This window comes from Lampetra fluviatilis, chromosome 63 (genome assembly GCF_964198595.1).
Source record: "Lampetra fluviatilis chromosome 63, kcLamFluv1.1, whole genome shotgun sequence".
In the NCBI taxonomy this organism is placed as follows: domain Eukaryota; kingdom Metazoa; phylum Chordata; class Hyperoartia; order Petromyzontiformes; family Petromyzontidae; genus Lampetra; species Lampetra fluviatilis.
In genome coordinates this window covers 2612607-2640535 of record NC_136337.1, presented here as the reverse complement: position 1 = coordinate 2640535, position 27929 = coordinate 2612607, and the positions used below count along the sequence as shown (strand labels likewise).

General features: G+C 53.8%; 1 protein-coding gene across 1 annotated transcript; it reads left to right on the top strand.

Annotated features, from left to right (window-relative positions):
• The first annotated feature begins 101 nt into the window (after positions 1-101).
• Positions 102-26371, top strand: SUPT16H (SPT16 homolog, facilitates chromatin remodeling subunit). Its single transcript, XM_078881998.1, has 26 exons — positions 102-230; positions 2805-2897; positions 3484-3654; positions 4177-4326; positions 5370-5516; positions 6174-6325; positions 7178-7350; positions 7981-8071; positions 9116-9189; positions 10251-10363; positions 10684-10749; positions 11444-11542; positions 15191-15306; positions 17145-17298; positions 17833-17960; positions 18623-18758; positions 18914-19040; positions 19811-19929; positions 20668-20793; positions 20933-21045; positions 21230-21305; positions 21894-22063; positions 22248-22377; positions 23932-24067; positions 24669-24743; positions 25185-26371. Exons 1-26 carry the CDS (start codon positions 165-167, stop codon positions 25301-25303), a joined length of 3120 nt encoding a protein of 1039 aa, XP_078738124.1. The 5' UTR covers positions 102-164; the 3' UTR covers positions 25304-26371.
• Positions 26372-27929: the final 1558 nt, after the last annotated feature.

Genomic DNA, 27929 nt, shown 5'->3' with positions numbered 1-27929 from the left:
TCACCCCGCCCCCCCCCCCGTCAGCGCGAATTCTCCCGCCAGCCACCTTCCGAGTTCCACTTCGATTTTGGCGCGCGCCGTAGTGACGTCACGTCCGCCATTAAAAGTGGCGCCATTTCGTCGCCGCACACACACGGGGGGTGGTTGGTGGTGGTGTCTCCGCCATGGCCGTGCAGCTGGACAAGGAGGCTTACTACCGTCGCGTCAAGCGACTCTACAACACATGGCGGGCGAGTAAACGCCGCCGACCAAACACCGCCGCTTTCAAGCGCCTACCTTGCGTCAGGGAGAAGGGGAGGGCGAGACGCGCCGGGGCCTGCTCGCCTCACCACCCGCACGCCTCACCACCCGCACTCGCATGGGGCCGAGCCGGGCGCGCAAGCCCGCAGGCTTTTTCCCTCGCTCGCTCCCTTCCTTCCTCGCGGGCTCGCGGGGGGCTGCACAACGCTGAGGGGCCTCGGGAGTGGTGTGGGTGGGGGGGCTGGGAAGTCCACACGGCTAACTTAGGCCGCACTCGTGGTGGTGGCAGTGGGTAGGGTTAGTGGTGATTGGTGTAGTGGTGGTGGCGGTATAGTGCTCGTATTTGTGTTGGTAATGAGGCTAAGTGATTGGGCCCGTGGTGGTGGGGAGAATGACGGACTGAGGGGTTGACGGTGCTGATGGGGACTGGTGGTGATGGGGGGTGCGAGATGAAGCGGTAGTGAGGATCGATAGTGCAGCGGTTAACGCGCTACAAACCCAGCTACCATAGTTCGATTCCCTCTCACGACCATCAGCAGAGATGATTATCTAAACCGGCCCTAGGCCTCTCCTAGGACGACTCGGCCTCAAATGAGTTCCTGGTACGGCGTGTTCAACATCGCCACCGCGGAGACAAAGGCGGCCACCCACCCCCTCGTGTGTCGCTGCGGCCTTGATAGAGGCGCTCGCTAACACCGCTTGCCCCTACAATCTGCTCTGTCTATACGGGGGAAGGGGGGCGACATGAAGGCCTTCACGAGTCGTTACCATCCCTCTTGTTTACAGGATGCAACAATCGCGCACGCAACTGCAGATCGTTGTTGCGTCTCGATGGCGAATGTAACCTTTGGGTGTGTTCCCTCCTTGGGCTGCTACTCCCTCATTAGTCTCTGATGCCTTCGAGGGACGGTACCCTCACAACAGGCCACTCGTTTCAGTGAAGATGTCTCAACCTGCCCGACAAATCGTCTCCGCTCCACGTGTTCGTCTTCCCGTCCCGGTGTAATTCCTAGTAATCCCGCCGCTCCCCACGCTCCATTTCTCAACGTCCATTATTTTAGGATGCATTTGGTTAAAGCTGCTAATACGTTAAATAAATAAAAATCGTGTATGATGAGAATGAGTGTGATATTAATGCATTCATCCTTACGCCCCTTGTGGAGAGAGAGAGAGATCCGCTCCAAATGATTTCGGAATCGTTAACAAAGCCACAGTATTCTTGGTTCTTTCGGTAAAGTGACGTAGAAGGGAAATAATGAAATAATAAAAATATTAAACATAAAACAATAATGTTTTTATTTTATTGTTTCCCTTCTATGTGACTTTACCGAAAGAACCAAGAACATGAATCCCTGCAGTCACGAAAGCTTTAAATCAAAATTTAAAGCCACAGTAAATGTGCCGTGCCAATGGAAAGTGTAAGCTTATTGTCTGGCTCTTTGTCAATCCACTGCTAGATTCAGGACCCCCCACTCCCCTCCTGACCTGGTAGGGAATAATTGCCATTTTCTATACTTTTGAGGCATAAGCAATTATAAAATAACACTACCCAAGAACAACAATCGTGTTAAGTGTAATTATTAGCCCTTGCCAGGAATCAAACTTGGGTGTCCGTACGTGTGTTGTAGTGAGCGGTCGTGGAGTGGTTGGTGTGCCACACTTCGAATTCGGCGACCCAAGTTCGATTCTCGCTCACGGCCAACACCAGTGACGATTATCTGAACCGGTACTGGGCCTCCCCTAGGTCGACTCGGCCGCAAATGAGTAGCTGGTGCGGTGTGTAAACCTCACCACTGGGGAGACAAAGGCGGTCGGGCGTGATGTTGGCTATTCACCCGCTCGTGTGCCGTTCCGGCCTTCATAGGTGCTCGCTAACAGCACTTGCCCCTACAGTCTGTCAAGGCTATACGGGGGATTTTTTGTAGTAAGAAACCACGATCTCTTAACTCTGCCCCGTACCACTTGAATAAAAAAACACAATTGTGCACGATTTTGTTCAGCGTAAAAATCGTTTTTAATCGACCCATCATCGTGAGGTCAATTATAGTAATCGTAATTTACATATATATCCAGCCACACCCGAGTTGTGGGACTATTTCAGAATGCATTGGGTTTCAGTTTTAACATGTTATCGGGCGAGCTTAATGAGTGTTTGCGCTACATATGGGAGGAAACCGGAGCACCCAGAGGATGCTCCCACGTGTGCAGATGGCGACTGGTCCGTTCGCTGTACAGCCGTCTACTGACGAGCGAGCCACGGTATGGGCTCTGATGCCCGCTGTAAATGCGTTTAAGAAGGTTTGTGTTAGAATAAGCCCATAGTAACGGAGCATCTACAAGTTAGCAGGGTTTTGTGGGAATTGTATTACCCTGCGTACACTTCGTAATGTGAACTGGTTTTCCAGAAAAAGCATCTTTGGCCCAATTTCAGGTTTTTCCGGACACTTGAGGCTGTGTGGAGCCGCTGAGGAGAGGCTGACTTGGAGCAGTGGATGTATCGTCGCTGTGATTTATCGGCGCTTTGATGTGACCATTCCTCTCTTGTGTCACGCTTCTCTCCACAGAAAGGGGAGGATGAGTTTGGCAAGGTGGACGCCATCGTGGTGTCAGTCGGGGTTGACGAGGAGACGGTCTACTCTAAGTCCACCGCGTTACAGGTACCTGTCCTCTGCGTCGGGGCTGTGCGTGTCTCTTGCAAGGCGAAGCCGCGCTGTTCTCAACACAAGCGTGAAGGATGCTCGGGAAGATGCAGCTCAGTGGCTAAACAACTTCGGTTTGAACATCTAATTGTTGGTAAAAATCATCAGTATGGAAGAAGTGTCTCTCCAGTTCAGTGTGGCAGTGTATCATTACACTTCTAACAATCCATGCAACATGCTATGTGTGCGTGCGTGTCTGCGTAAATGTGCTTGTCTGTGCTCTTGTTTGCGAGCTGGTGCAATGTGGGGAGCGATATTGTAGTGGTTAGCGTGCTGCGCTTCGAACCCAGCAACCTGCGTTTTGTTTAGCGCTCACGGCCAACACCGCTGATGGTTATCTGAACCATTCCTGGGCCTCCCCTAGATTGATTCACTTTTAAATGAGTACCTGGTGGAATGTGTAAATTTCGCCACTTGGGAGTCAAACGGCAGCCAAACGTGTGGTGCTGGCCATCCATCCCCTTGGGTGCCATGCCGGCTTTCATAGGTGCTTGCGAAGAGCACTTTTAATTCGATACGGGGCATCTTTGTTTTTGTTACCCAGACATGGCTGTTTGGCTACGAGCTGACGGACACAGTCATGGTGCTGTGCGACGAGAAGATTGTGCTGATGGCGAGCAAGAAGAAGGTGGACTTCTTGCGCCAGCTCGCCAGCGGCAAAGGCAGCGAGAACTCGAGCGGTGCGCCGCCCGTCACGCTGCTCGTGCGGGACAAGGTGGGTGGCACCATCGCGCTTGAGATTTGAGACTGAAATGTTCGCTTGGTGAGGTCACCGAGTGGCTCGCAAGTGAGAAGACATTGAGCCTGCACCACTGAGAAACCCGGTTTTAATCCGGGTTTCAGCCAGCTGTGAATTTTGACCGAGTTCTCAAGCACAGTGAGTTTATGGTCTCAGCCTGGTCTCCATTAAATACACAACAACCATCGTGTTAAATTTCCTTTTTTTTACTTAATTGATTAAATTCCTGCTTTATAAAATATGCTTTGCATTGGCAAGCCACGGGCAATTAATTCTAGATTTGAAGCTGCAGGCCATTGTAAAGGTGTGCCACCAGTGTAAATAGAGGAGCCTGCTCCCTGTGAGAGTGCAGTTAAAATGTCTCCACCACGTGAGATGACATGATGCCAAAATTGCGCAACTGGAATGGGGGGAGGGATGGCAAAATATCTATAAACATTTTTTTTAAACAATTGTAACGATTGTGACCATTTTGACCATGATGGTCATGCTTTCCAGAGTGAAAACAAGGAGAACTTTGACAAGCTGCTGGAAGAGATCAGGTCCAGCAAGGAGGGCAAGACGATCGGCGTGTTCTCCAAGGACGGCTACCCCGGCAGCTTCATGACAAGCTGGCACGACTCGCTCTCCAAGGGCGGCTTCGACAAGGTGCGTGCGTGTGGCGCGATGGCTCGGCTCGCTTCGTGCACAGCGGCGCTGTCGGCCCCGTCTGGCACAGCGCGTCATCGTGAATCCCGGCGTCGCAAACCCGCTGCGTCAGCGCTGCGACTGGCGGCCTTCTCGGTCTCGAGATGCCCGCGGGGCGCGCCGACTAGCACCAGTCGTAACCGTTGATGTGAACTGTTCAGAATTGGGGGTCGTTTCTGGAAAAAAGTTGATAACCCCATTGTATATGTACATATATGAAGGTTAAACCCTGCCAGCTTAATTGGACTTATTCGCAATCGACTTTTGATTGTGTCATCTCCACGCTTATGACCGCAAAATTAACCTAATCCCTGTTTTCATCCACTGAATCCACCTCCAAGCAACAAAATCCTCCTACCTTTTTATGCACGGCGAGAGATGAAATTGTAGCGTGTCAAAACTTTCCAGGACACCCCTAAAATGTTAATTAACCACGGTCCCCGTTGATGGGGTTATTCCACTTTCTATCGTGTTTAATTTTTATACTCGATGAGAGATCGGATGAAGATGTTTTTAGGTGTGTTACAATTCCTCAGTTTGACTAACTGTCACAATTAGTTTCCACAATTATTGATGGAATTCATCTGTGGATTGAATCCATCTCTGTAACATGGGAATAATTTCCATAAAAATGCTTAGTAAATTAAATGTTTAGTATGCAGTTGTGTTACTCTATGTATGTATGTTGAACTGCTTTCGCACCGTACGCAACCAACAATGAGAGATTTAATCAGTAGAATACATGCATAATCGATCAAAGGGCTACCAAAAAAACCCAGTATTGTAACTCGATAAAGCTATTCAGCCAAGGTGATGACATCACACACCATGCCCTACACCTCGCTTCCCCAGGACGTCGCGCGCAGTGTGTCATCGCCTCTTCGTGCGGCATGGAAGATGACATCATTACCGCCAATTAAACACTTCTGAGGACAAACATGTTGGAAGAGCGGTTCGTTAAAGAATCCGCACACGTGCGTGATTGTTCTCCGTTATCGTTACAGGTGGACGTGAGCAGCGTGGTGGCGCTGATGATCGCCGTGAAGGAGGAGGGGGAGCTGGCTCTGATCAAGAAAGCGGCTCTCATCACTTCGGAGGTTTACAGCAAGTACCTTAAGGAGAAGGTGATGGAGGTGGTGGACATGGACCAGGTACGGGCAGCATGCGTGTTAACACAGACGAGCATGTATGAACACAGACGTACGCGCGTGAGAACACGCGGTTGTGGGCGCACTCGTGAACACGGACATGCTTCACCGCACTGGCGTGAATTGGCGAAGCTAGGGGTTGATTGTTGTATCGCAGGATCATGAGAGACGGTGATAGGTCATTGATAATCATTGCGAGGGTTGCCCGGGAAAGCACCAGCAGCAGAGAGACACTTTTTATAAAAACACACAAAGATGTCCATTGCACGTACAAAGCCTCTCGGCTTTATGCATTCTGTGAAACAACCGGTTCAGAAGAACTGCATTTTTTTCATCATTTTGGCTTAGCCCACTTTCAATACATTGAGATAATGTGGACAACTGACAGGCAATAGTGAGAGGAATACACACTCTAAACCGGCTTCACCCTTATTAGGACTCGGTGCAGTGGTCATCAGCCTCATGGAGAGGGTTTTACGCTGTGGGGGACCTCATTGGCGCTTGCGTAATGGCAACTATGATAAAGTTCTGTAAATGATGTGAAAAACCCGTCTGCTCGTTGTCGGGGTGCCGCATTCTCAATCCGTGCTGGCTTGCGGCGTGTGTGTGTGTGTGCGTGCGCGTGTGTGTGTGCCCGTGCCTTGCGTCACTGGCGAGCAGAAGGTGCGTCACAGCAAGCTGGCGGAGGGCGTGGAGAAAGCCATCGAGGACAAGAAGTACCTGGCGGGAGCCGACCCCTCCTCCGTGGAGATGTGCTACCCGCCAATCATCCAGAGCGGCGCCAGCTGCAACTTCAAGTACAGCGCCGTCAGGTGAGGGCGAGGCCTGGCTGGGAGCGCCGCTGGCAGCAGTGGCTGTACCCTCCTCCCCACCCCAAATCCCCGTGATCCAGTGGCTCACACAAGGGATAGAGAGCCCGTCGTGTATACGAGGAGGCACCAGAGAGTCACCGAGGTCATGCGTGTAGTCGGGATCTTCCGTGAAATGATTATTAATCCCATGCGCCAGTGTGTGCGGTGTGGCTGTGTGTGCGTGGTGTTGGGACTGCATGTATGTGTGTGGCACTCATGTGGCTATGTATCTGCGTGGCTGGATGTGGTGGCGTGGCTGTGTGCGCAGTGGTAGGACTGTGTTTGGGTGTGTGCACTTCTGTGTGTGGCCATAAACCCGGTGACCCAAGTTCGATTCCTGCTCATGGCCAACACTGGTGACAATTATCTGAACCAGTCCTAGTTAGACTCGGCCTCAAATGAGTACCTGGTGCAGTGTGTCAGTATCGCCACTGGGGAGACAAAGGCAGTGGGGCGTGGTGCTGACCACCCACCTCGTGTGCCGTACCGGCCTTCATAGGTGCCCGCTCACAGCACTTGCCCCAACAGTCTGCTAAGGCTATACGGGGGATCTTTGTCTTTGTGGCACCTGTTAATGGCGGGTTGTGTGTGGAGGTGTGACCGTGTGTGGCACTGTGTGCGTGCGCGTGGTAGCGTCGGCCGTGGGTTTGTCTGCTCACCCATGACCCCTTCGTCCCTGTGACCTTCCCGATCTGCCCCATACTCGACACCTGTGAAAAAAGAGCTTCACAGCCCATCGGATTCCTCCAGTCTAAACAAACATTACCGATTCTGACCCCCCTCCCTTGCCCCTCCTCCCTTGCCCCTCCACAGCGACAAGAACCACATGCACTTTGGCGCCATCGTGTGCGCGCTGGGCGTGCGATACAAGTCGTACTGCGCCAACGTGGTGCGCACCCTCATGGTGGACCCCACGCAGGCCATGCAGGACACCTACACCTTCCTGCTTGGCGTGCAGGAGCACATGCTGGCGCAGCTCAAGCAAGGTGCGTGCAGCTGGGGGTGGTGGGGTGGGGACAGCGGCGACGGTGCGCGTGGAGGGGTGCTTGTCATCCGTGCGTGTCTGGGTTTGTTGTTGTGGTGTGGTGGGATTTGTGGTGGAGGTGTGTGTTGGGGTATGGGCGTGCGGTGGTGTGTTGTGTGTGTGGGGTTTGTTGTGGTGTAGCTGTGTGCCGTGTAGGGTGGTGGGATTGTGGTTATGGGTGTGTGTTGGGGTATGGGCGTGTGGGGGTGTGTTGTGTGGGTGTGTTCTGGCCGTGTAGCAGAGTGTTGGGGGGTGGTATGTGTGAGTGTGTGTTGCGGTGTGGGTGTTGTGCGGAGCTTTGGTGCAGTGGTGAACGCACTGTGGTGCAAACCCGTCGACCCAAGTTCGATTCTCGCTCACGGCCAGCACCAGTGACGATTATCCAAACCAGTCCTGGTTCTCCCTTAGTTAGACTCGTACCTAACTAAGGGAGAACCAGGGAAACAAAAGGCGATCGGGCGTGTTTTTGGCTACCCACCCTCTTGTGTGCCGTACTCGCCTTCATAGGTGGCTACTCGCTAACAGCACTTGTCCGGACAGTCTGTTTAGGCTATGTGGGGGATCTTTGTCTTTTTAATTTGCGCGGGAGCAGGTGCGGCACTGTGCGAAGTCTACCAGGCGACGCTGGACTACGTCAAGAAGGAGCGCTCCGACCTGACCAACGCCTTTTCCAAAAACCTCGGGTGAGTGTGACCTCGGGGAGGGGCCCTGGGTGTTGCCTACAGATAAACCCACTGAACCCACAGCGTCGCCACGAGCCTGAACTTTGAGGTCTCTGTGTGCAGAAGAGAGGATGTTATTTTGTTTGGATGTAACTTTTAAACATTCAGGTTTATTTGGCTTGACCAGGTGAGGACTCAAGACACAGGATGTGAATTTCATCTGCGAGAGTGACCTTGGGTTACCAAAATGGCAGAAACACACATAAATAAAATTTAATTACAGCAATAAAGCAAATAGGAATCGGAGCAAAAAACTGCTGTGTGACATTAGGTGTCATTGAAATTAGCCTAGACGTGGTGTCATTGGAGATGCTTTTGAGTGTGTGTGGATATTGTTGGCACACTAGGGGGCACAGGTGGTGCATCTGCCAGTCATCTCAGTCCAACCCATGCCACCTGGGTCCGTCCTGTGACCTGCCAGCGGTCGTTCGACACTTCACGTTGCCTTAATGTGCACCTAGCCTGGCACAAGTGCCGTGGTGACGTCACCACCACCACTTAGTGGTGAATGGCGGGTTGTTGTTGTTGGAGTGATGCAAGCATGGTGGGTTTCAAAAAGGAGGTGTCTGTGGACACATCACGTTTATTCTAGATTTGAAGCTTTCGTGACTGCAAGGATTCATATTCTTAGGTTTTTTTCGGTAAAGTCACGTAGGTAAAACATTAATTTATAAAAGTAAAATAAAATAAAAATCACGACGTTTCGGAGGCAACACAAGCTTCCGTCTTCAGGTGGAACCGTCACAGCCACGACAGCTGTATCAAGTAAATGAGAGATTACAAGAGCTACCACTCCGTATATATAATGGTTGGAGAGGGGGAAGGGCCAAGTACAGCACACTTTTTATTAATATGGTAAGGTGAGGCTTAAGAGGCTGAGCCTTTGTTACGGAGAGGTACGGTTTGTGACTAAGCCTGGCCTGCATAACAATAGTGTGAAAAAAGCAACAACTAAACACGTGTTCTGCGAGTGATCTGCTGTTTGCGTCTGTGCGTGCCCCGCAGGTTCGGCATGGGGATAGAGTTCCGGGAGGGGTCTCTGGTGATCAACGGCAAGAACCAGACGAAACTCAGAAAAGGTTCGTGACTGATGGGCGTCTCTTCGTACTCATTGACATGTAATTTTTTTCTCTAACCCCTCCCTCTCTCTGCCTCCGCCCCCCTCTGTCTATTTAAGGCCACCCCACAGAGACGATCTCCCTCTCTGTACCTGTGTTGCTCTCTCTATGTATCTTGGTGATATCTGTCTGCTTATATGTCTGTCTATAGTTTTCTGGTTAGATTTTATGTTGCTATTTCGTTATACCTGATGATGATTGCTTGTGTTGCAATCGAAACGTCGTAGTTTGCTATTAGTTAATTTATTATTTTATCTTTATACGTGACTTTACCGAAATAACCAAAGAATAATTCCTGCAGTCACGAAAGCTCCAAAATTAAGATTCGATGGGCTCTGCTCGCCGAGCAGTTAGGAGCAAACGCTTTGGGCATCCCTGGCGAACTTCGCCCAGCGGAGTGGACACTTTACCCACTGTGACCCTCGCTCACCTCGCTCACGACCGGCTCTTCCCTGCTCGGCCACAATCGGCAGCGCGATGCAACTAACCCTGTTGCACCTCGCAGAGATAGTGTAAAATGTGTTCTGTACAAGTGTAAGCCTTCTGTCAATGCACTGCTGGATGAGGGCCTCCCGACCACCGCTTGTGTTTCCGGGGTGCTGTTTGACCATGTTTCACCATGCTGGGTCAGTGCAGGCTGGTGACGGTGGGTAGCATAGTTGATGAACGTTTTTTAAAAAATGTACAGATCCGTGAGGATTGGGAGGCATGGGAAAGCCGAGACAGGGGAGGAAGGCAGCCTGAACCGGTGGCAACAATCGCTCAAGCATTAACCCCAGAAGCTTATAGACATTTGCCGTAGAAGCTTAAAGCATGAGGGATATGGAGATGCCACTGGTGCAGGGCAGGAGTCGAGGTTGACATGAGCGGTATAGAAGCATGCAGAGAATGAAAATCCGAGCAGCCGGATTTTTTCACGTAGCCTGCCTGCCCCGTCGTTTGTTCACCGACGACGGCGTCGGCGGTGGAGGCGAGCGTGGCCGTGCCGGTGACGGAGCTGTGCCCCCCGTGTCGTCGTGCAGGGATGGTGTTTAACATCAACCTGGGCTTGTGCAACGTGCCCAACAAGGAGACCAAATCGGACAGGGACAAGGCCTACTCGCTGTTCATCGCCGACACGGTGCAGATCAACGAGGTGGGCGTGGCGCACGCCACGCGGCCCCCCGGCCCATGCTGCAGTTTCGTCGCAATCGCGTGGCGAGCGTCCTCGGCCTGACGGGGGTCTCGGTCGAACAGCGCGTCTTCGTTATGACGGGGGCGTGGGGATGGCATGTTTCGCGGTGGAACGGGCCCACCTGAAACGTTCGCTTGCTCCTATGGTGCTTGTGCGGCTTCCCTAGGTTGCTCATCCCCCGGTGTAAGATGGTTTGTCGCGTGTGTCGCCGTTTAATGCCGTTTGTCTCAACCTAACGCTTTGCTCCCTGCTCCTCCTCACCCCCACTTGACGGCACGCAGGAGGGCCCGGCCACGGTGCTCACGCCCGTGAAGAAGAAGGTGAAGAATGTGGGCGTCTTCCTTAAGGTGAGGTTCTTCCGGCCGCCCACACGAGCGACCGAGTGACCGAGCGAACGCTCCCGCAGGTTTCCGGCCAACAACCTTGGCAGCCATGCTATCGACAGCGATTCATTTTTAAATCCTTTATATTAAGTTCACTTGCTTGCGCGCTTACGACCGTGCAAATCTTTCGGTCGTTTTTTAACCCACTTCCCGTGATCCAATCGAGCTGACATTTTGCACACAGACTCGTTGTGCGTGACAATTTTTTTTTTTTAATATTTAATTTAAAATACCAATGTGATAAAAATGAAGCTCTTATTCAAGAAAAACAGAAATGAATAATAAAATAAAACCGATGCTATGCATATAAAGGATTTATAGTGAAAACTTTGTTGTTACGGGTTAATTTTTTGACTAATGCGCCCTCCTTTACGCCGGCGAGTCTCGGAGCAGTTACACGCGACAAATGACTTGCAACATATTCGAAAGGCCATCCCCACCCACAGTGGCAGCTGTCTCTTCGGCAATTGGCCAAATCGGACACTTTGCCTGCCAGTAGCTGGAGGGGCGTTGGGGGTGGGGGGCGCGATGATTGCTATGTGTAATCCCGATTGAGAAGATGACGGTGATGACGCCGCTGATGACGATGACTGTGACCGATGACGCTGCTGCTGATGATGACCCGAGCGTGTGACCATGTGTTTGTGGGTCACTCCAGAATGAGGACGAGGTGGATGACGACGATGATAAGAACGAGGCCAAGGACCTGCTGGGGCGAGGCGTGCGGACGGCAAATCTTCTGCAGGAGCGCACACGGGTACAGGCGTCATCGCCATCACACCTGTACACACACCACGCGGGTACAGGCGTCATCGCCATCACACCTGTACACACACCGCTCGGGTACAGGCGTCATCGCCATCACACCTGTACACACACCGCTCGGGCACAGGCGTCATCGCCATCACACCTGTACACACACCACGCGGGTACAGGCGTCATCGCCATCGCACCTGTACACAAACCACTCGGGTACAGGCGTCATCGCCATCACACCTGTACACACACCACTCGGGTACAGGCGTCATCGCCATCACACCTGTACACACACCACTCGGGTACAGGCGTCATCGCTATCGCACCTGTACACACACCACTCGGGTACAGGCGTCATCGCCATCGCACCTGTACACACACCACGCGGGTACAGGCGTCATCGCCATCACACCTGTACACACACCATGCGGGTACAGGCGTCATCGCCATCACACCTGTACACACGCCGCGTGGGTACAGGCGTCATCGCCATCACACCTGTACGCACACCATGCGGGTACAGGCGTCATCGCCATCGCACCTGTACACACACCACGCGGGTACAGGCGTCATCGCCATCACACCTGTACACACACCATGTGGGTACAGGCGTCATCGCCATCACACCTGTACACACACCACACGGGTACAGGCGTCATCGCCATCACACCTGTACACACACCATGCGGGTACAGGCGTCATCGCCATCACACCTGTACACACACCGCTCGGGTACAGGCGTCATCGCCATCACACCTGTACACACACCGCGTGGGTACAGGCGTCATCGCCATCGCACCTGTACACACACCATGCGGGTACAGGCGTCATCGCCATCACACCTGTACGCACACCGCGTGGGTACAGGCGTCATCGCCATCACACCTGTACACACACCACGCGGGTACAGGCGTCATCACCATCACACCTGTACACACACCGCGTGGGTACAGGCGTCATCGCCATCACACCTGTACACACACCACACGGGTACAGGCGTCATCACCATCACACCTGTACACACACCACACGGGTACAGGCGTCATCGCCATCACACCTGTACACACACCACACGGGTACAGGCGTCATCGCCATCACACCTGTACACACACCACGCGGGTACAGGCGTCTTCGCCATCACACCTGTACACACACCACACGGGTACAGGCGTCATCGCCATCGCACCTGTACACACACCACACGGGTACAGGCGTCATCGCCATCACACCTGTACACACACCACACGGGTACAGGCGTCATCGCCATCACACCTGTACACACACCACACGGGTACAGGCGTCATCGCCATCGCACCTGTACACACACCACGCGGGTACAGGCGTCATCGCCATCACACCTGTACACACGCCACACGGGTACAGGCGTCATCGCCATCACACCTGTACACACACCACACGGGTACAGGCGTCATCACCATCACACCTGCACACACACCACACGGGTACAGGCGTCATCGCCATCACACCTGTACACACGCCACGCGGGTACAGGCGTCATCGCCATCACACCTGTACGCACACCACACGGGTACAGGCGTCATCGCCATCACACCTGTACGCACACCACACGGGTACAGGCGTCATCGCCATCACACCTGTACACACACCACGCGGGTACAGGCGTCATCGCCATCACACCTGTACACACACCACACGGGTACAGGCGTCATCGCCATCACACCTGTACACACACCACGCGGGTACAGGCGTCATCGCCATCGCACCTGTACACACACCACGCGGGTACAGGCGTCATCACCATCGCACCTGTACACACACCATGCGGGTACAGGCGTCATCACCATCACACCTGTACACACACCGCTCGGGTACAGGCGTCATCACCATCACACCTGTACACACACCATGCGGGTACAGGCGTCATCACCATCACACCTGTACACACACCGCTCGGGTACAGGCGTCATCACCATCACACCTGTACACACACCACACGGGTACAGGCGTCATCGCCATCGCACCTGTACACACACCACGCGGGTACAGGCGTCATCACCATCATACCTGTACACACACCATGCGGGTACAGGCGTCATCACCATCACACCTGTACACACACCGCTCGGGTACAGGCGTCATCACCATCACACCTGTACACACACCACACGGGTACAGGCGTCATCGCCATCACACCTGTACACACACCATGCGGGTACAGGCGTCATCACCATCACACCTGTACACACACCACGCGGGTACAGGCGTCATCGCCATCACACCTGTACACACACCATGCGGGCACAGGCGTCATCGCCATCACACCTGTACGCACACCACACGGGTACAGGCGTCATCGCCATCACACCTGTACACACACCACGCGGGTACAGGCGTCATCACCATCACACCTGTACACACACCATGCGGGTACAGGCGTCATCGCCATCACACCTGTACACACACCATGCGGGCACAGGCGTCATCGCCATCACACCTGTACGCACACCACACGGGTACAGGCGTCATCGCCATCACACCTGTACACACACCACGCAGGTACAGGCGTCATCGCCATCACACCTGTACACACACCACGCAGGTACAGGCGTCATCGCCATCACACCTGTACACACACCACGCGGGTACAGGCGTCATCGCCATCACACCTGTACGCACACCATGCGGGTACAGGCGTCATCGCCATCACACCTGTACACACACCACGCAGGCACAGGCGTCATCGCCATCACACCTGTACGCACACCATGCGGGTACAGGCGTCATCGCCATCGCACCTGTACGCACACCATGCGGGTACAGGCGTCATCGCCATCGCACCTGTACACACACCAAGCAGGTACAGGCGTCATCGCCATCACACCTGTACACACACCACGCAGGTACAGGCGTCATCGCCATCACACCTGTACACACACCACGCGGGTACAGGCGTCATCGCCATCACACCTGTACACACACCATGCAGGTACAGGCGTCATCGCCATCACACCTGTACACACGCCATGCGGGTACAGGCGTCATCGCCATCACACCTGTACACACACCACGCGGGTACAGGCGTCATCGCCATCACACCTGTACACACACCATGCAGGTACAGGCGTCATCGCCATCACACCTGTACACACACCATGCAGGTACAGGCGTCATCGCCATCACACTTGTACGCACACCACCTGCACCTGTACACATCTCGCCTGGTGTACAGGAGGTTGTGGGTTCGATCCCGAACCTGATGACTGCTGTATATTTGGAGTCTGCGTCTCTCTCTCTCTCATCATCACGGTGGCTAGGAGATGTTAACTACCTTTCCTGGTGTACAGGAGGTTGTGGGTTCGATCCCGACCCTGACGCCTGCTGCTGTATATTTGAAGTTTGCATGTCTCTCCCTCCACATTTAGAATTAACATCACGCGTTTCTAGCATTGGCTGCTCCACATTTCTGCACGATGATAAGCCACTTCGCTGCGCTATCGTTTGTGGCCAGGTTGCTTCTGAAAAAGAGCTACATAGCTCAGTGGGCCTTACCTGGGAAAATAAAAAATACTTTACAGTTTAGAATGTTGACGCTGTCTCTGATTAGTGTGCACGTGTGTGTGTCTTTGTGCACGTGTGTGTGTGCGCGCGCGCACGTGTGTGTGTACAGAATGAAATGACGGCTGAGGAGAAGCGGCGAGCCCACCAGAAGGAGCTGGCAGCGCAGGTCAACGAGGAGGCGAAACGCCGGCTCACGGAACAGAAGGGCGGCACGCACACTCAGAAGTGAGTACACACGCACACTCAGAAGTGAGTACACACACTCAGAAGTGAGTACACGCGCACACACGCAGAAGTGAGTACACGCACGCAGAAGTCAATACGCACACTCAGAAGTGAGTTCACGCGAAAACGCAGAAGTCAGTACACACACACGCAGAAGTGAGTACACGCGCACACTCAGAAGTCAGTACACACACACACTCAGAAGTGAGTACACACGCACACTCAGAAGTGAGTACACACACACACGCAGAAGTGAGTACGCACGCACACTCAGAAGTGAGTACACACGCACACTCAGAAGTGAGTACACGTGCACACTCAGAAGTGAGTACACACGCACACTCAGAAGTGAGTACACGCGCACACTCAGAAGTCAGTACACACACACACGCAGAAGTGAGTACACGCGCACACTCAGAAGTGAGTACACGTGCACACTCAGAAGTTTGTACACACGCACACGCAGAAGTGAGTACACACGCACACTCAGAAGTGAGTACACACGCACACTCAGAAGTGAGTACACGCGCACACTCAGAAGTGAGTACACGTGCACACTCAGAAGTTTGTACACACGCACACGCAGAAGTGAGTACACACGCACACTCAGAAGTGAGTACACACGCACACTCAGAAGTGAGTACACGTGCACACTCAGAAGTGAGTACACACGCACACTCAGAAGTGAGTACACACGCACACGCAGAAGTCAGTACACACACACACGCAGAAGTGAGTACACACGCACACTCAGAAATGAGTACACACGCACACTCAGAAGTGAGTACACGCGCACACTCAGAAGTGAGTACACGTGCACACTCAGAAGTGAGTACACACGCACACTCAGAAGTGAGTACACACGCACACTCAGAAGTGAGTACACGCGCACACTCAGAAGTGAGTACGCACGCACACTCAGAAGTGAGTACACGCGCACAGAATGGTGAAAAGTGCCTGTAATTATTTTTTTTCATTGTGCCTGTATCTTTTCTCAAATTTGCTGATTGATGGATTGTTTATTCCCGGCTGTGCAATCGTTGTCACTCGCCAAATAATCTCTGCACAACTCAGGCAGAGCAGGACACCATCAAATTCGATCTTCCTTTATTGTCATCGCTTTAATGAACCGTAGAGCTCGTCGAGAGGAATAGATTGCCGTATCGTTCGCCTTCAACAGACTGAAAATGACGTCGCAACGCAGTTTATGCGAGATCCGGAGGCTTATGGCACCCCGGGGGCCCGCCATAAGGTTCGAATATCGATCTCAAACTAAACTATAAAGTAATCAATTTTTATTTTACCAGGTAAGGTCCACTGAGCTGTGTATAGCTTTTGTTCAGAAGCGACCTGTCAATTGCACATCATAGCTCAACGATGTGCTTCCAAATATACAGCAGGCGTCAGGATTGAACCTACGACCTCCTGCATACCAGGCGAGGTAGTTAACATCTAGCCACTGTGATGATGATGAGAGACACGCAAACTCCAAATATACAGCAGGCGTCAGGATTGAACCCACGACCTGCATACCAGGCGAGGTAGTTAACATCTCCTAGCTACTGTGATGATGATCATAAGAGACACGCAAACTCCAAATATACAGGCGTCAGGATTGAACCCACGACCTCCTGCACACCAGGCGAGGTAGTTAACATCTCCTAGCCACCGTGATGATGATGATGAGAGACACGCAGACTCCAAATATACAGCAGGCGTCAGGATTGAACCCACGACCTCCTGCATACCAGGCAAGGTAGTTAACATCTCCTAGCCAGCGTGGCGACCTCTCTCTGAATGTCCCGCCGAGCCTGGTACGCACACTCCGCTTCCCGCAGGGCTCGCAAGTCGAACGTGTCGTACAAGAACGCGTCCCTGGTGCCCAAGGAGCCCGAGATCCGGGAAAACAAAATCTACATCGACAAGAAGTACGAGACGGTCATCCTGCCGGTGTTCGGCATCGCGACGCCCTTCCACATCTCTACCGTCAAGGTGCGCGGCTACGGGGCGCGGCAAGGTGGTGCAGTGGTAACACGTGTGCCTCGCGGCAATGACAGCCTGGCTTCGATCCCCGATTCGAAAGCACCAACACACACACACGCACGGCTGCCATGCTGTTAGCGTGCACTTGTTAAGGCCGGTATGGCACACGAGTGGGTGGGTGGTGAAAACACCACGCCCGGCTGCATTTGTCTCCCGAGTGCTGATGCTTACACACCACACTCGGTACTCCTTTAATTTCGAGCCGACCTATGGGGGGGGAGGCCCAGGACTGGTTCGGATATTCGGATATTTGCGACGGTTCTTGGCTGTGAGTGGGGGTTGCACTCGGGTTGCCAAGTTTGTTGGGCAGCACGCTAACCACTGCCTTACCGCTACCCCGTCCCCCCCACCCCCCACTGCTCACACGCACCCCTCTCGCCAACATTATTTACAAACGCAACTCGACAACACTGCTCACCCACACACTACCCACACAAACGCACATCGCCCGCCCCGCTTGCGCACACCGCGCGCCACCAACAGAACATCAGCACATCGGTGGAGGGCGACTACACCTACCTGAGGATCAACTTCTTCTGCCCAGGCAGCGCCCTGGGTCGCAACGAGGGCAGCGTCTTCCTGAACCCCGACGCCACCTTCCTCAAGGAGATGTGAGAGAGCGAGCGAGGGACTTGAGTGTGCGAACGACGGGCGCCTTACCCCTGCATGGCTGCTACAGCTGCGTAGCATTCGCACACCGCGTGTGGTGTGTTGACGTCGGGGTTATGCGTGTGGTTTGTTAGCCACGGGGATTCTGTTTGTGGTGTGTTGGCGTGCCGTCTGTTGTGTGTTAGCGTGTATGCATAGTACAACTTGCCCTTAATGCAATGTGTTGTTCGCTTGCATGCACAGAGCAACGCTTTTGTGTAACACGTCAACTTGCACGCATGGTGTATCGTGTGCTCTAATGTGTTAGTGTGTAATGCTTTGGCTTGTACACGCGGCATCACGCGGGCGTGTGTGTGCGTTCCTGGGAGCGGTAGCGTAGCGGTTAGCGTGCCGCGCTACGAACCCAGCGACCCGAGTTCGATTCCAGCTCACGGCCAACATCAGTGACGATTATCTGTATTGGTCCTAGGCCTCCCCTAGATCGACTCGGCCTCAAATGAGTACTTGGTGCGGTGTGTTAACATCTCCACCGGGGAGACAAAGGCGGCCGGGCGTGGTGCTGGCCACCCACCCCTTCGTGTGCCGTTCTGGCCTCCGTAGGTGCTCGCTAACAGCACTTGCCCCAACAGTCCAAGGCTACATGGGGGGTCTTTGTTCCTGGCAGCACGTATCGGGCGTCAAACCTGAAGAACCCCGGCGAGGTGGTGGTGCCCGCTATGAACCTGCAGAACGCCTTCCGCATCATCAAGGAGGTCCAGAAGCGCTACAAGACTCGCGAGGCCGAGGAGAAGGAGATGGAGGTAGGGCGTCGCATCGCGTTGTGCGTCGCGTTGCACATTGCGTCACAGCGCGTCGCTTAGTTTGCGTCGTCGTGTGCCTCGTGCGATCGTGACCCCCTGACCCCGTGCGCGCCCGTTGTGCGTGTTACGGCTGCCCCTGCCTTCGTGGTCACCAGGGCATAGTGAAGCAAGACACGCTGGTCATCAACCCCAACCGCAGCAACCCCAAGCTCAAGGACCTCTACATCCGGCCCAACATCGCGCAGAAACGCATGCAGGGATTCCTGGAGGCGCACGTCAACGGTGAGAGGAGGCGGGGTGGTGGGAGTTGGTGAGGGTATGGATGTTATCTCCCTCACCTGGTATGCAGGGGGTCGTGGGTCCGATCCCGACTCTGACGCCTGTATATTTGGAGTTTGCATGTCTCTCCCTCCCCATGGTCGCTTGGATTTTTCTCCGAGTCCTCTGGTTTTTCCCTCCACGGCGTGTGATACTTTGTTGGATGAGCACCTCCCGGACACTGCGCGGAACGTAGTTATTTTACCATACTTCGCCACGCTGGTCAGCGAGGGTTGGCGAACACGGGGAGCGCAAACGTGGGAGTATATAAGTACGGTTCAACAATGTCCTTTACTGCACTGCCTAGAAACACCGCGATTGTGCGTCACGGTCGCCCATTGCAAGCAATCATTCAGGTGCGGGCCATCCGAGATGCGATCAGGCACATTGTTGATGATTTGCTGAGTAGACAATCATTTGCAATTCAGCATTTTCGTGCTAATGGCCTGCGGGGACCCATGTGTATGTGAGTGAGCGTCGCAGCTAGTGTTGGTGACCAATTTCTGAACCGGTCCTAGGCCTCCCCTAGGTTATCTCAGCCTTAAATGAGGGTTTTATTTGGTGTGTAAATCATCACCATTGGGGAGAGCCCAAAGGCGGTGCTAATCACACCACCAAACCCCCTCGTGTACCGTGCCGACGTTGAAAGGGGCTCGTTAACGGCACTTGCCCCAACAATGTGTTAAAGGACGTATGGGGGGGGGGGTGGGATCTGTGTGTGTGTGTGTGAGCAGGGTTCCGGTACACGTCTGTGCGCGGTGACAAGGTGGACATCCTCTACAACAACATCAAGCACGCGCTCTTCCAGCCGTGCGACGGCGAGATGATTATCGTGCTACACTTCCACCTCAAGGTGCTGACCCCCCCCCCCCGCACCCCCCACGACCCACTCAGGGCACCGAGGCCTCGGTCTCCCCCCCCCCCCCCCCCCCATATCACGAGCGTTGCCACACTCGCCACACAACACTCACTGCCGCCTCCCTTGTCACATCATACCACGCGGCACGGATCTCTCGCTGTCCCCCATATCACGAGCGTTGCCACACTCGCCACACAACACTCACTGCCGTCTCCCTTGTCACATCATACCACGCGGCACCGATCTCTCGCTGTCCCCCATATCACGAGCGTTGCCACTTGGCATACTCGCCACACTACACTACCACTCACGGCACGCGTTACCACCGCATTTACTGTTCACCGCACTCACAACCACCTCCTCTACACTCGCCACCTTCACCACCTCTACACTCGCTACCACTTCCTTCACTGCATCACGCGCTTTCAAATGCGATTCTCCAGCCATCTGAAACGCTCTGCCTTCCGATATTAGGAAGCCACTGGAGCTATGGACTTTGAAATCATGCAGATTAAAAATGTATTTATTCCGTATTTAATTTCTTATCCTTTCCCCGCAACTCCGATTAACACGGTTGGCTTTGCATGGTGCGAAAGAAGTTCTACACATACATACTTTCCACCGTCATTACCACCTCACCCCACCCCACCCAACGTAGCGGGTAGTCATGATCGTCTTCGCGTTATTGTCGCGCGTTGCTCGAGTCTACCGTCACCCCTCGTGTTTGCGCAGAACGCCATCATGTTCGGCAAGAAGCGGCACACGGATGTGCAGTTCTACACGGAGGTGGGAGAGGTCACCACGGATCTGGGCAAGCACCACCACATGCACGACCGCGACGACCTCTACGCCGAGCAGGTGAGACCGTCACACGCTCTCCTCCTCCTCCTCGCCTTGCGCTCTGACGGCCGCCAGGGTGGAGCTTGCTGGCTCCCTCGCCCCCTCTCCGTCGCGCTTGTGCTAACGCGGGCGCCGCGGCGGTGTGTCCGCCGCTCAGATGGAGCGCGAGCTGCGCCACAAGCTCAAGACGGCGTTCAAGAGCTTCATCGAGAAGGTCGAGAACATCACCAAAGAGAGCCTGGAATTTGAGGTGCCCTTCCGGGAACTCGGGTCAGTGGATGCACACCCCCTCCCATCACCTGGTCGCTGTGGTGTCTGTATGGTAGCTGTGGCTTTGTGGTAGCTATGCAAGTGAGTGTAGGTAGCTGTGTGTGTGTTGTTGGTGGCGATTGCCGTGAGCGTGTGTTGTTGTTGGTATCCGCAACGGAGGATTGTGTGCCCTGTCCACGTGCAGGTTCCAAGGCGCCCCCTACCGCAGCACCACCCTGCTGCAGCCTACGAGCAGCTCCCTGGTGAACGTCACCGAATGGGTAAGCCCCTGCACCGCACCCGTCGTTCCGTACCCTCGGATCGCGCCGGTCGGCTACGTACGGTGCGAAAAATGTTCAGCATACATGCACACGTGTACCGTGCTGCGCACGTATCATTGACCCTGTTCCCCGTTCCGCGACTTCTGCAAGTTGCAGGGTGGGTGTCCCGTTCACTGCAGGGCGGGTGGTCCCGTTCTCCGTTGAATCTCGAAACGCGGGAGTGGTTTGCGTTAATGTTATTTAGCGAGGCGTAGCGCCACTGTTTTTAAAGACGTTGTTTCTCGCGATGCGGAACGACTGCCGCAGTCTACGATAGCTGGTGCCAAACTGTGTCACACGCCCCTCCCGCACGACTTTTTAAATTCCGATTCCGGAAGAAAAACTGATGACGTACACGTATGTCTTCGGAACCGGTTAGAGTTTGTGTTTAACGCGCTGATTATTGCTTTGCAAATCCTAGTAGCTTGATCGATCGTTCTAATTATCCGTGTGTTTTTTGGCTGTTGCTGAAGCTTCTGTTTATCTGACGGACCTTGTTGTACTCCCTCTCTCCCTCCCTCTCGCCTGCTTGGCGGTGGCGGCGCTCAGCCCCCGTTTGTGGTGACGTTGGACGAGCTGGAGCTCGTGCACTTTGAGCGCGTGCAGTTCCACCTCAAGAACTTCGACATGGTCATCGTGTACAAGGACTACAGCCACAAGGTCACCATGGTCAACGCCATCCCCACCAACTCGCTCGACCCCATCAAGGAGTGGCTCAAGTGCGTAAAGCCGTTGGCCAGCTCGCCCAACAGCGGTCTGTTAACGGCGATACGGAGAAAGTGGTGGTAGGGGGTGTGGGGGAGTAACGATTTTGTTTGTGTGGCAGTGGCCGGCACGTGAAGGTTTATTTTTTGACCGGTGTGGGGGGGGGGGCGGTCGTGTTGCCCGCGTGCGTCCCGACAGTTCGTGCGACATCAAGTACACGGAGGGGGTGCAGTCGCTCAACTGGACCAAGATCATGAAGACCATCACGGATGACCCTGAGGGATTCTTTGATCAGGGCGGCTGGTCCTTCCTGGACCCCGAGAGCGACGTGAGTGGTCGTGTCAGCCGCACACTGTGGGGTGGGTGGTGGGGATTGGGGGCATGCCCCTCGCTCGCCCCCCACCCCACAACCCCTCCCCTTCCTTCTAGATTTGAAGCTTTCGTGACTGCAAGGATTCATACTCTTAGTTCTTTCGGTAAAGTCACGTAGGTAAAAAATTAAATAAAAATTAATAAAAATAAAACAATAAAAAATAAAAATCACGACGTTTCGGAGGCAACACAAGTGTCCGTCATCAGGTGGGACCGTCACAGCCCCTTCCATCTACCAACCCTCTTTCTCTCTCCTGGTGTCATAACCCTTTAGCTGTTTAAGCTGTTTATTCATTTCAAGACGTTGGCCAGGTGGTGCAGTGGTCAGAGCGTGCGATTTTTCACGTGAGTTTGTGTTCCGCTTTGTGCGTGATGTTGACGTGTAAAGGGGGTTTTCCTTTTGCAGTACGCTGAGATGGTCCCGTGGTTATGTGCTTTGCAGATCCTAAGTAGCTTGATCGTTTGATATAATGATCCATCTGCGTTTTTGGTTGCTGCTGAAGCTTCTGTCTTCACATTGAGCCACTCTGTAGGATGTTGGTGCGGTTGTGACCCCCCCCCCCCCCCCCCGGTTGTGTTGGCGTGGAGTTTGTATCGGAGCCGTGGTCGATATGTGAACCGCAAAAGATTTGTTTGCGGATCTCGGGAAAAATTGTAAGGAACACGTGAGCCCAAGGCTATGTTCGTTCCAGCTGATGGCAAAAATAAAAATCCCCAACCTAATAATTCGTACTTAAAAAATTATATCTAGATGGCACGTTTACTTGGTATTGTCTATCCAGGTAGTTGTTGGTCAGTGCTGTGTTTAACACGTAGGCTTTTCGTGACCAATATTATTCATAATCAACGTTTTTGGGTTTAGATCGCGTTATTTATAAATGTGTCGTAACCCTCCACCACCCGACACGGCCAATCAGCAAAAAAGTGTCACGTTGACAAAAGAGAAATAGTTCAATTCTGGCGAATTGCCCGATGATGCTGGATGCAATTACGAGCGAAACGTCGTACTATTCAAAAATTGTAAATGTTGTGGTTTCACGCTTCAACACACCGGTGAGCTAAAGCAGTGAACTAATTGTCTTTTGTCAACGTGACACTTTTTTACTGATTGGCCGTGTCGGGTTACGACACATTTATAAAACAGGTCCCTGCGGGGTGGGCTGGTAGGAACGAATAACCAAAGAATATAAACATAATGTATGATTACACTTGTTTAGCCAGGAAAGCCTGACTGAGTGTAAAGGTTTTTGTAGGGTCCTGCCAAGTGTTTGCAGTAGGGGGCGATGTTGCTACACCTAATCGGACATCGGGCGGACGGACGATATAATCTATTGTAGGCTGGTTCACTTCGTTCCTACCAGTATAACGCGATCTAAACCCAAAAACGTTGATCGTTGCTGTGTTGATGAATCCACTCTGGCGGAGCCCGTTGAGTTCCTGCAGAGTGGACCGCAGTGATGGTGGATTGGCTAGCGCTGTTCTAACGCGAGGAGGGCGGAAACATCTGCAGGGCAGCGGCGGTGGCTCGGACCAGGATTCTGACGAGGCGGAGGACGAGGACTTCAACCCCTCCGAGAACGAAGATGACGAGGAAGAGGAGGTGGACGACAGTGACGAAGACTACTCGTCGGAGATCGAGGAATCTGGTCAGATGCTGCTGCGCATTCCCCTCCCCCGACTCTCCCCCCCAGCCCCCCGTCCACGCCCCCCATCCCTCTGCGCACGGCAGTGCCAAGCTCGGCCCTTGTTAACGCAAGCGCCCGGCCGCGGTTTATTTGAGCGAATGCTTTTACACGTGACTTTGACACAGTTGGAGCAGCACCGGATCCACGAGGGAAATAACGAATTGACTGAATGCATGTGGACGTCGATGTTACGCGCGAGTGGACGTCAGCCCACGCAGCCACACCTCCGATTGGCACGGTTGGCTACGTACTGTGCGAAAGAAGTTCTACATAATGATAATTGTTTTTTTACCCTTCTATCTGGCAACAAAACTGACACCTTGTTTACGAGGAGTCGTGTTTGCATAGACCACAATACCTGCAGTCATAATGCAAACAAAAAACATAACTCTGATGTATGCACTGTCTACATACCTACATGGCAACAAGTCCGCCCAGGCTTGCCCTGACGGACTTCACAGGCGGAGACGATGTGCGTCTCGTTCTCCCAGTTACACCTGCTGGCCGCTGTGAGCGGTTTGCGCTAACGCCGTTACCCCATCCGGCTGGTTTCTTGGCTCAGGCTCGGAGTTCTCGATTGGCAGCGAGGAGGAGAGCGGCAAGGACTGGGATGAGCTGGAGGAGGAGGCGCGGCGAGGTGAGTGGCGGTGGTAACGCGCGTGTGCGCGTGTGACCTTGTGGTCTCGTGTTCTCTCTTCTTGTTTCCTCATGTCTCGGTGTGCTCGGGGGACACGTGTCCCTGTGTTCTCACATTCCCTTCTGTCTCCCTACCTCTGTGTCCCGTTGTCTCCGTGTCCTCATGTGTCTACGTCCCTCTGTCTCTTGTCTCTCCATATCCCCATTTCCCCACTGTCCCCCGTGTTCTCGTTGCTATGTCTTTAAGTCCCAGGGTTTGGCGCCCGTGTCCTCCTCTGTCCCCATATCGGTGTGTCCTCCTGTTCCTGTTTCCTGCCTCTGTGTGCCCTGTGCTTCCCGTGTCTCTGTGTATTCCCTTGTGCCCGTGGTTCTGTCCCTTTGCCAATGGGCGAGTGACCCTGTGACCCCCCTCGCCCTGCTGCGCCGACGCGTGTCTCCGCAGCCGACAAGCAGATCCTGGAGAAGGAGGAGGAGGACCAGCGGACGGCGCCAGTTTCTCGCAAGCGCAAGAGCTCCGGCGGCCGCGACTCGAGGAGCAAGAACAAGCGGCGCCGCAAGTGAGACGGGGACAATAGCCCTCCCGCCGGCTCCAAGAGCCAGCTCGCCAATTGCAGCCATCCACATCTACCTACTACCCCTTGCCTCGCCCAGTTTCCACGAATATCACAGCCACGGAATGGCGGCAATGGCGGCGACGCAGAAATGAACACGTGGAGCGCTTGGGCCCCCGTGCCCAGCCGCATCGTGTCGCGGCCCAAGGGGGTGCCAGCCTCAACACCAGCTCACCACGCTCCTCCCCAGCACGGCGCCATCAGGCGACTCCACACGACTCGTTCCCGCAGGACAACGTGATCGGGCCCGACCGCTCGTGCCAGCCTCTAGCATGGAACCGGTTCCTAGCGGGGCTCGCTGTGGGCAGTGGGTTCCTTGATGGAGGGCAGCAGAAGCACTGCCCGTGGGCCCCCCCCCCCCCCCCCTTTGGTCACCGTGATGGACGCCCCTCCCAAGAGCATCGTGCCCGGCATAGTCCCCCCCTCCGCCCCACCTCACCACCAGTCCGTGCGTTAGGTCAGCAGTGCTGGCTTGCGCAATCTCTCCCAGGGTCGACCCAGGAGCTGTGACCTCTGCACCGTTGCAGAGTCGCAGAGTTGAGCACCGCGCAGCAGTTGCTGGTGAATTGGCTGTGCCGCTGAGGTCAGCCCACGCGAGCTCTCCTTTTCAAGAAGATCGGAGCCAGGAGCGTCTTTGGCAATTGCCAGGCCAGAGAGCGTTTGGCAGGGTGATGGCCGATGCCGAGGTTGAGAGCGTGACGGTGGGGAGAGTTTCCCTTGTGCCCTCCACTTCACGCTCTTCGACTGCTTTGTAGGTTGTTGCGGTTTGTTTTTTACTAAAGAATTGGCGCCCATGCTGGTGTTTAGTGGAGGCTCTCTCTCCTTCACGATGTCACTGCGGACGTGACCCAGAGTTTTGAGTCGAACGTTAAATAAACCCCTCCACTTTGACTCGTTTTGCGCGCGCGTGTGTAGGCTTTGCCATAGTTGGTCAGTCGCAGTAGTTGCCGGCGTTTGTTGATAAGTTCCTTGTTGGTCATTCTGTCCGGTCGCCTGAATCCATGTGTGTGGGGGGGGAAGGGGGTGGGGTAGATGGAGGGAATGGGGAAGGGGTCCACCAGGGGTCGGGTTCTCACCGGAACGTGGCGGTGGGGGTTCTTGTAGTTCAGAAAGCAATCTTGGCAGCCCGTGGCAATTCCACTAAATCCTTAGCCCCAACAGCTTCAATCCTGCTGCTTTGTCCACCGCCGTCACTGTTGATATGGCGGTCGTCGCTGTCGGTCGCAAGTTGACAAACGGAGGTTAAGTGTTGGCGGAAACACTTAAGGCGTGGGTCGAAGGAGCCGTGGCCGAAGGGGCCGTGGGCCAAATGCCCCGCGGGGGGTTGGGGGGGGCCGACTCAGAGGTCAGTCACGGCGCTGCCGGGCCACGTTTGACCCCGGTGGTTGTGGGAACCCCCCCGACCAATCTCAGGTTGTTTGTGTGCCACGTGGTCCCCCTCCTCCATGGTTGTCTGGGCCATCGCCTTCCTCCATTCCTATCGATTTTTTAAGTCGGGGAGGTCGTGAGATGCCACCTTTCTCTCTTTTTTACGCATTGAATCGTGGTTCATGTCGTGCTGCAGTGTATTGTAGTTATTGTGGGGGAAATAAAGCTTCGTCGTTTGTTTTTGCTGTCGGGTGTCTGTGTATGTGGGGAGCTGAGGGTGTAGTGGTTGGCGCACTGCGCTATGAACCCGACGGCCCGAGTGATTCCCGCTCACGGCCAACACCAGTGACGATTATTTGAACCGATCCTGGGCCTCCCCTAGGTCGACTCAATCTCATTAGTGTACCTGGTGCGATGTGTATCAGCACTGGGGAGCCAAGGGTGTGGTGCTGGGCACCCACCCCCCTCGTATGCCGTGCCAGCCTTCTGCCTTCATAGGTGCTGCTCGCTAACAGCACTTGCCCCTGTCTGTTGAGAATATTTGTGTACGGGGAGCATTGATTGCGGTGGTTTGTGCTGTGAAGAAACCTGGTTACCCAAGTTCTCCGGGCCAACATCATTGGCGAGTGAAACAAGAGTGTGTTCTGGGCCTCCCCTAGGTCGATTCGGCCTTAAATTCGTACTGGGTGTCGATGTCGGCAAGGGGAGATGGACAGCTGACCACACAGTATCCTTGCGTGCTGTGGCAGGCCTTAATAACGTCACTTGTATTAAACGGTCTGCTCAGAATATAAACTGTAGCCTGTGTGAGCACACCCGTAATTACACTAACTCAATTTTTGTTCCTGGGTAGTGTTATTTCGTAATTGCTTATGCCTAAAAAGTATAGAAAGTGGCTATTATTACCCACACACTTTACTTTTGTGACCAGGACGGTGATATTTAAAAATTTACCTATTTTCAGTGGGAAAACGGGAGAATTTGTGTCTTTTTGTTCACAAAGTCAGAAAAAAACATGAATCAAAATTAACATGTATTTATACTAAAGTAATACAAAAATGACTACAAAAGATTTAGAAGTGAATAGTTTTTCGAGATTTACGATTATACTGTAAATCACTCACGAATCAGCCCCCAAATGTAGTCTCCCTTCATGTTCTCGTTTAACTGTCCTTGGTAGCTGAATTCAAAGTCCAGTCTATCCTGGT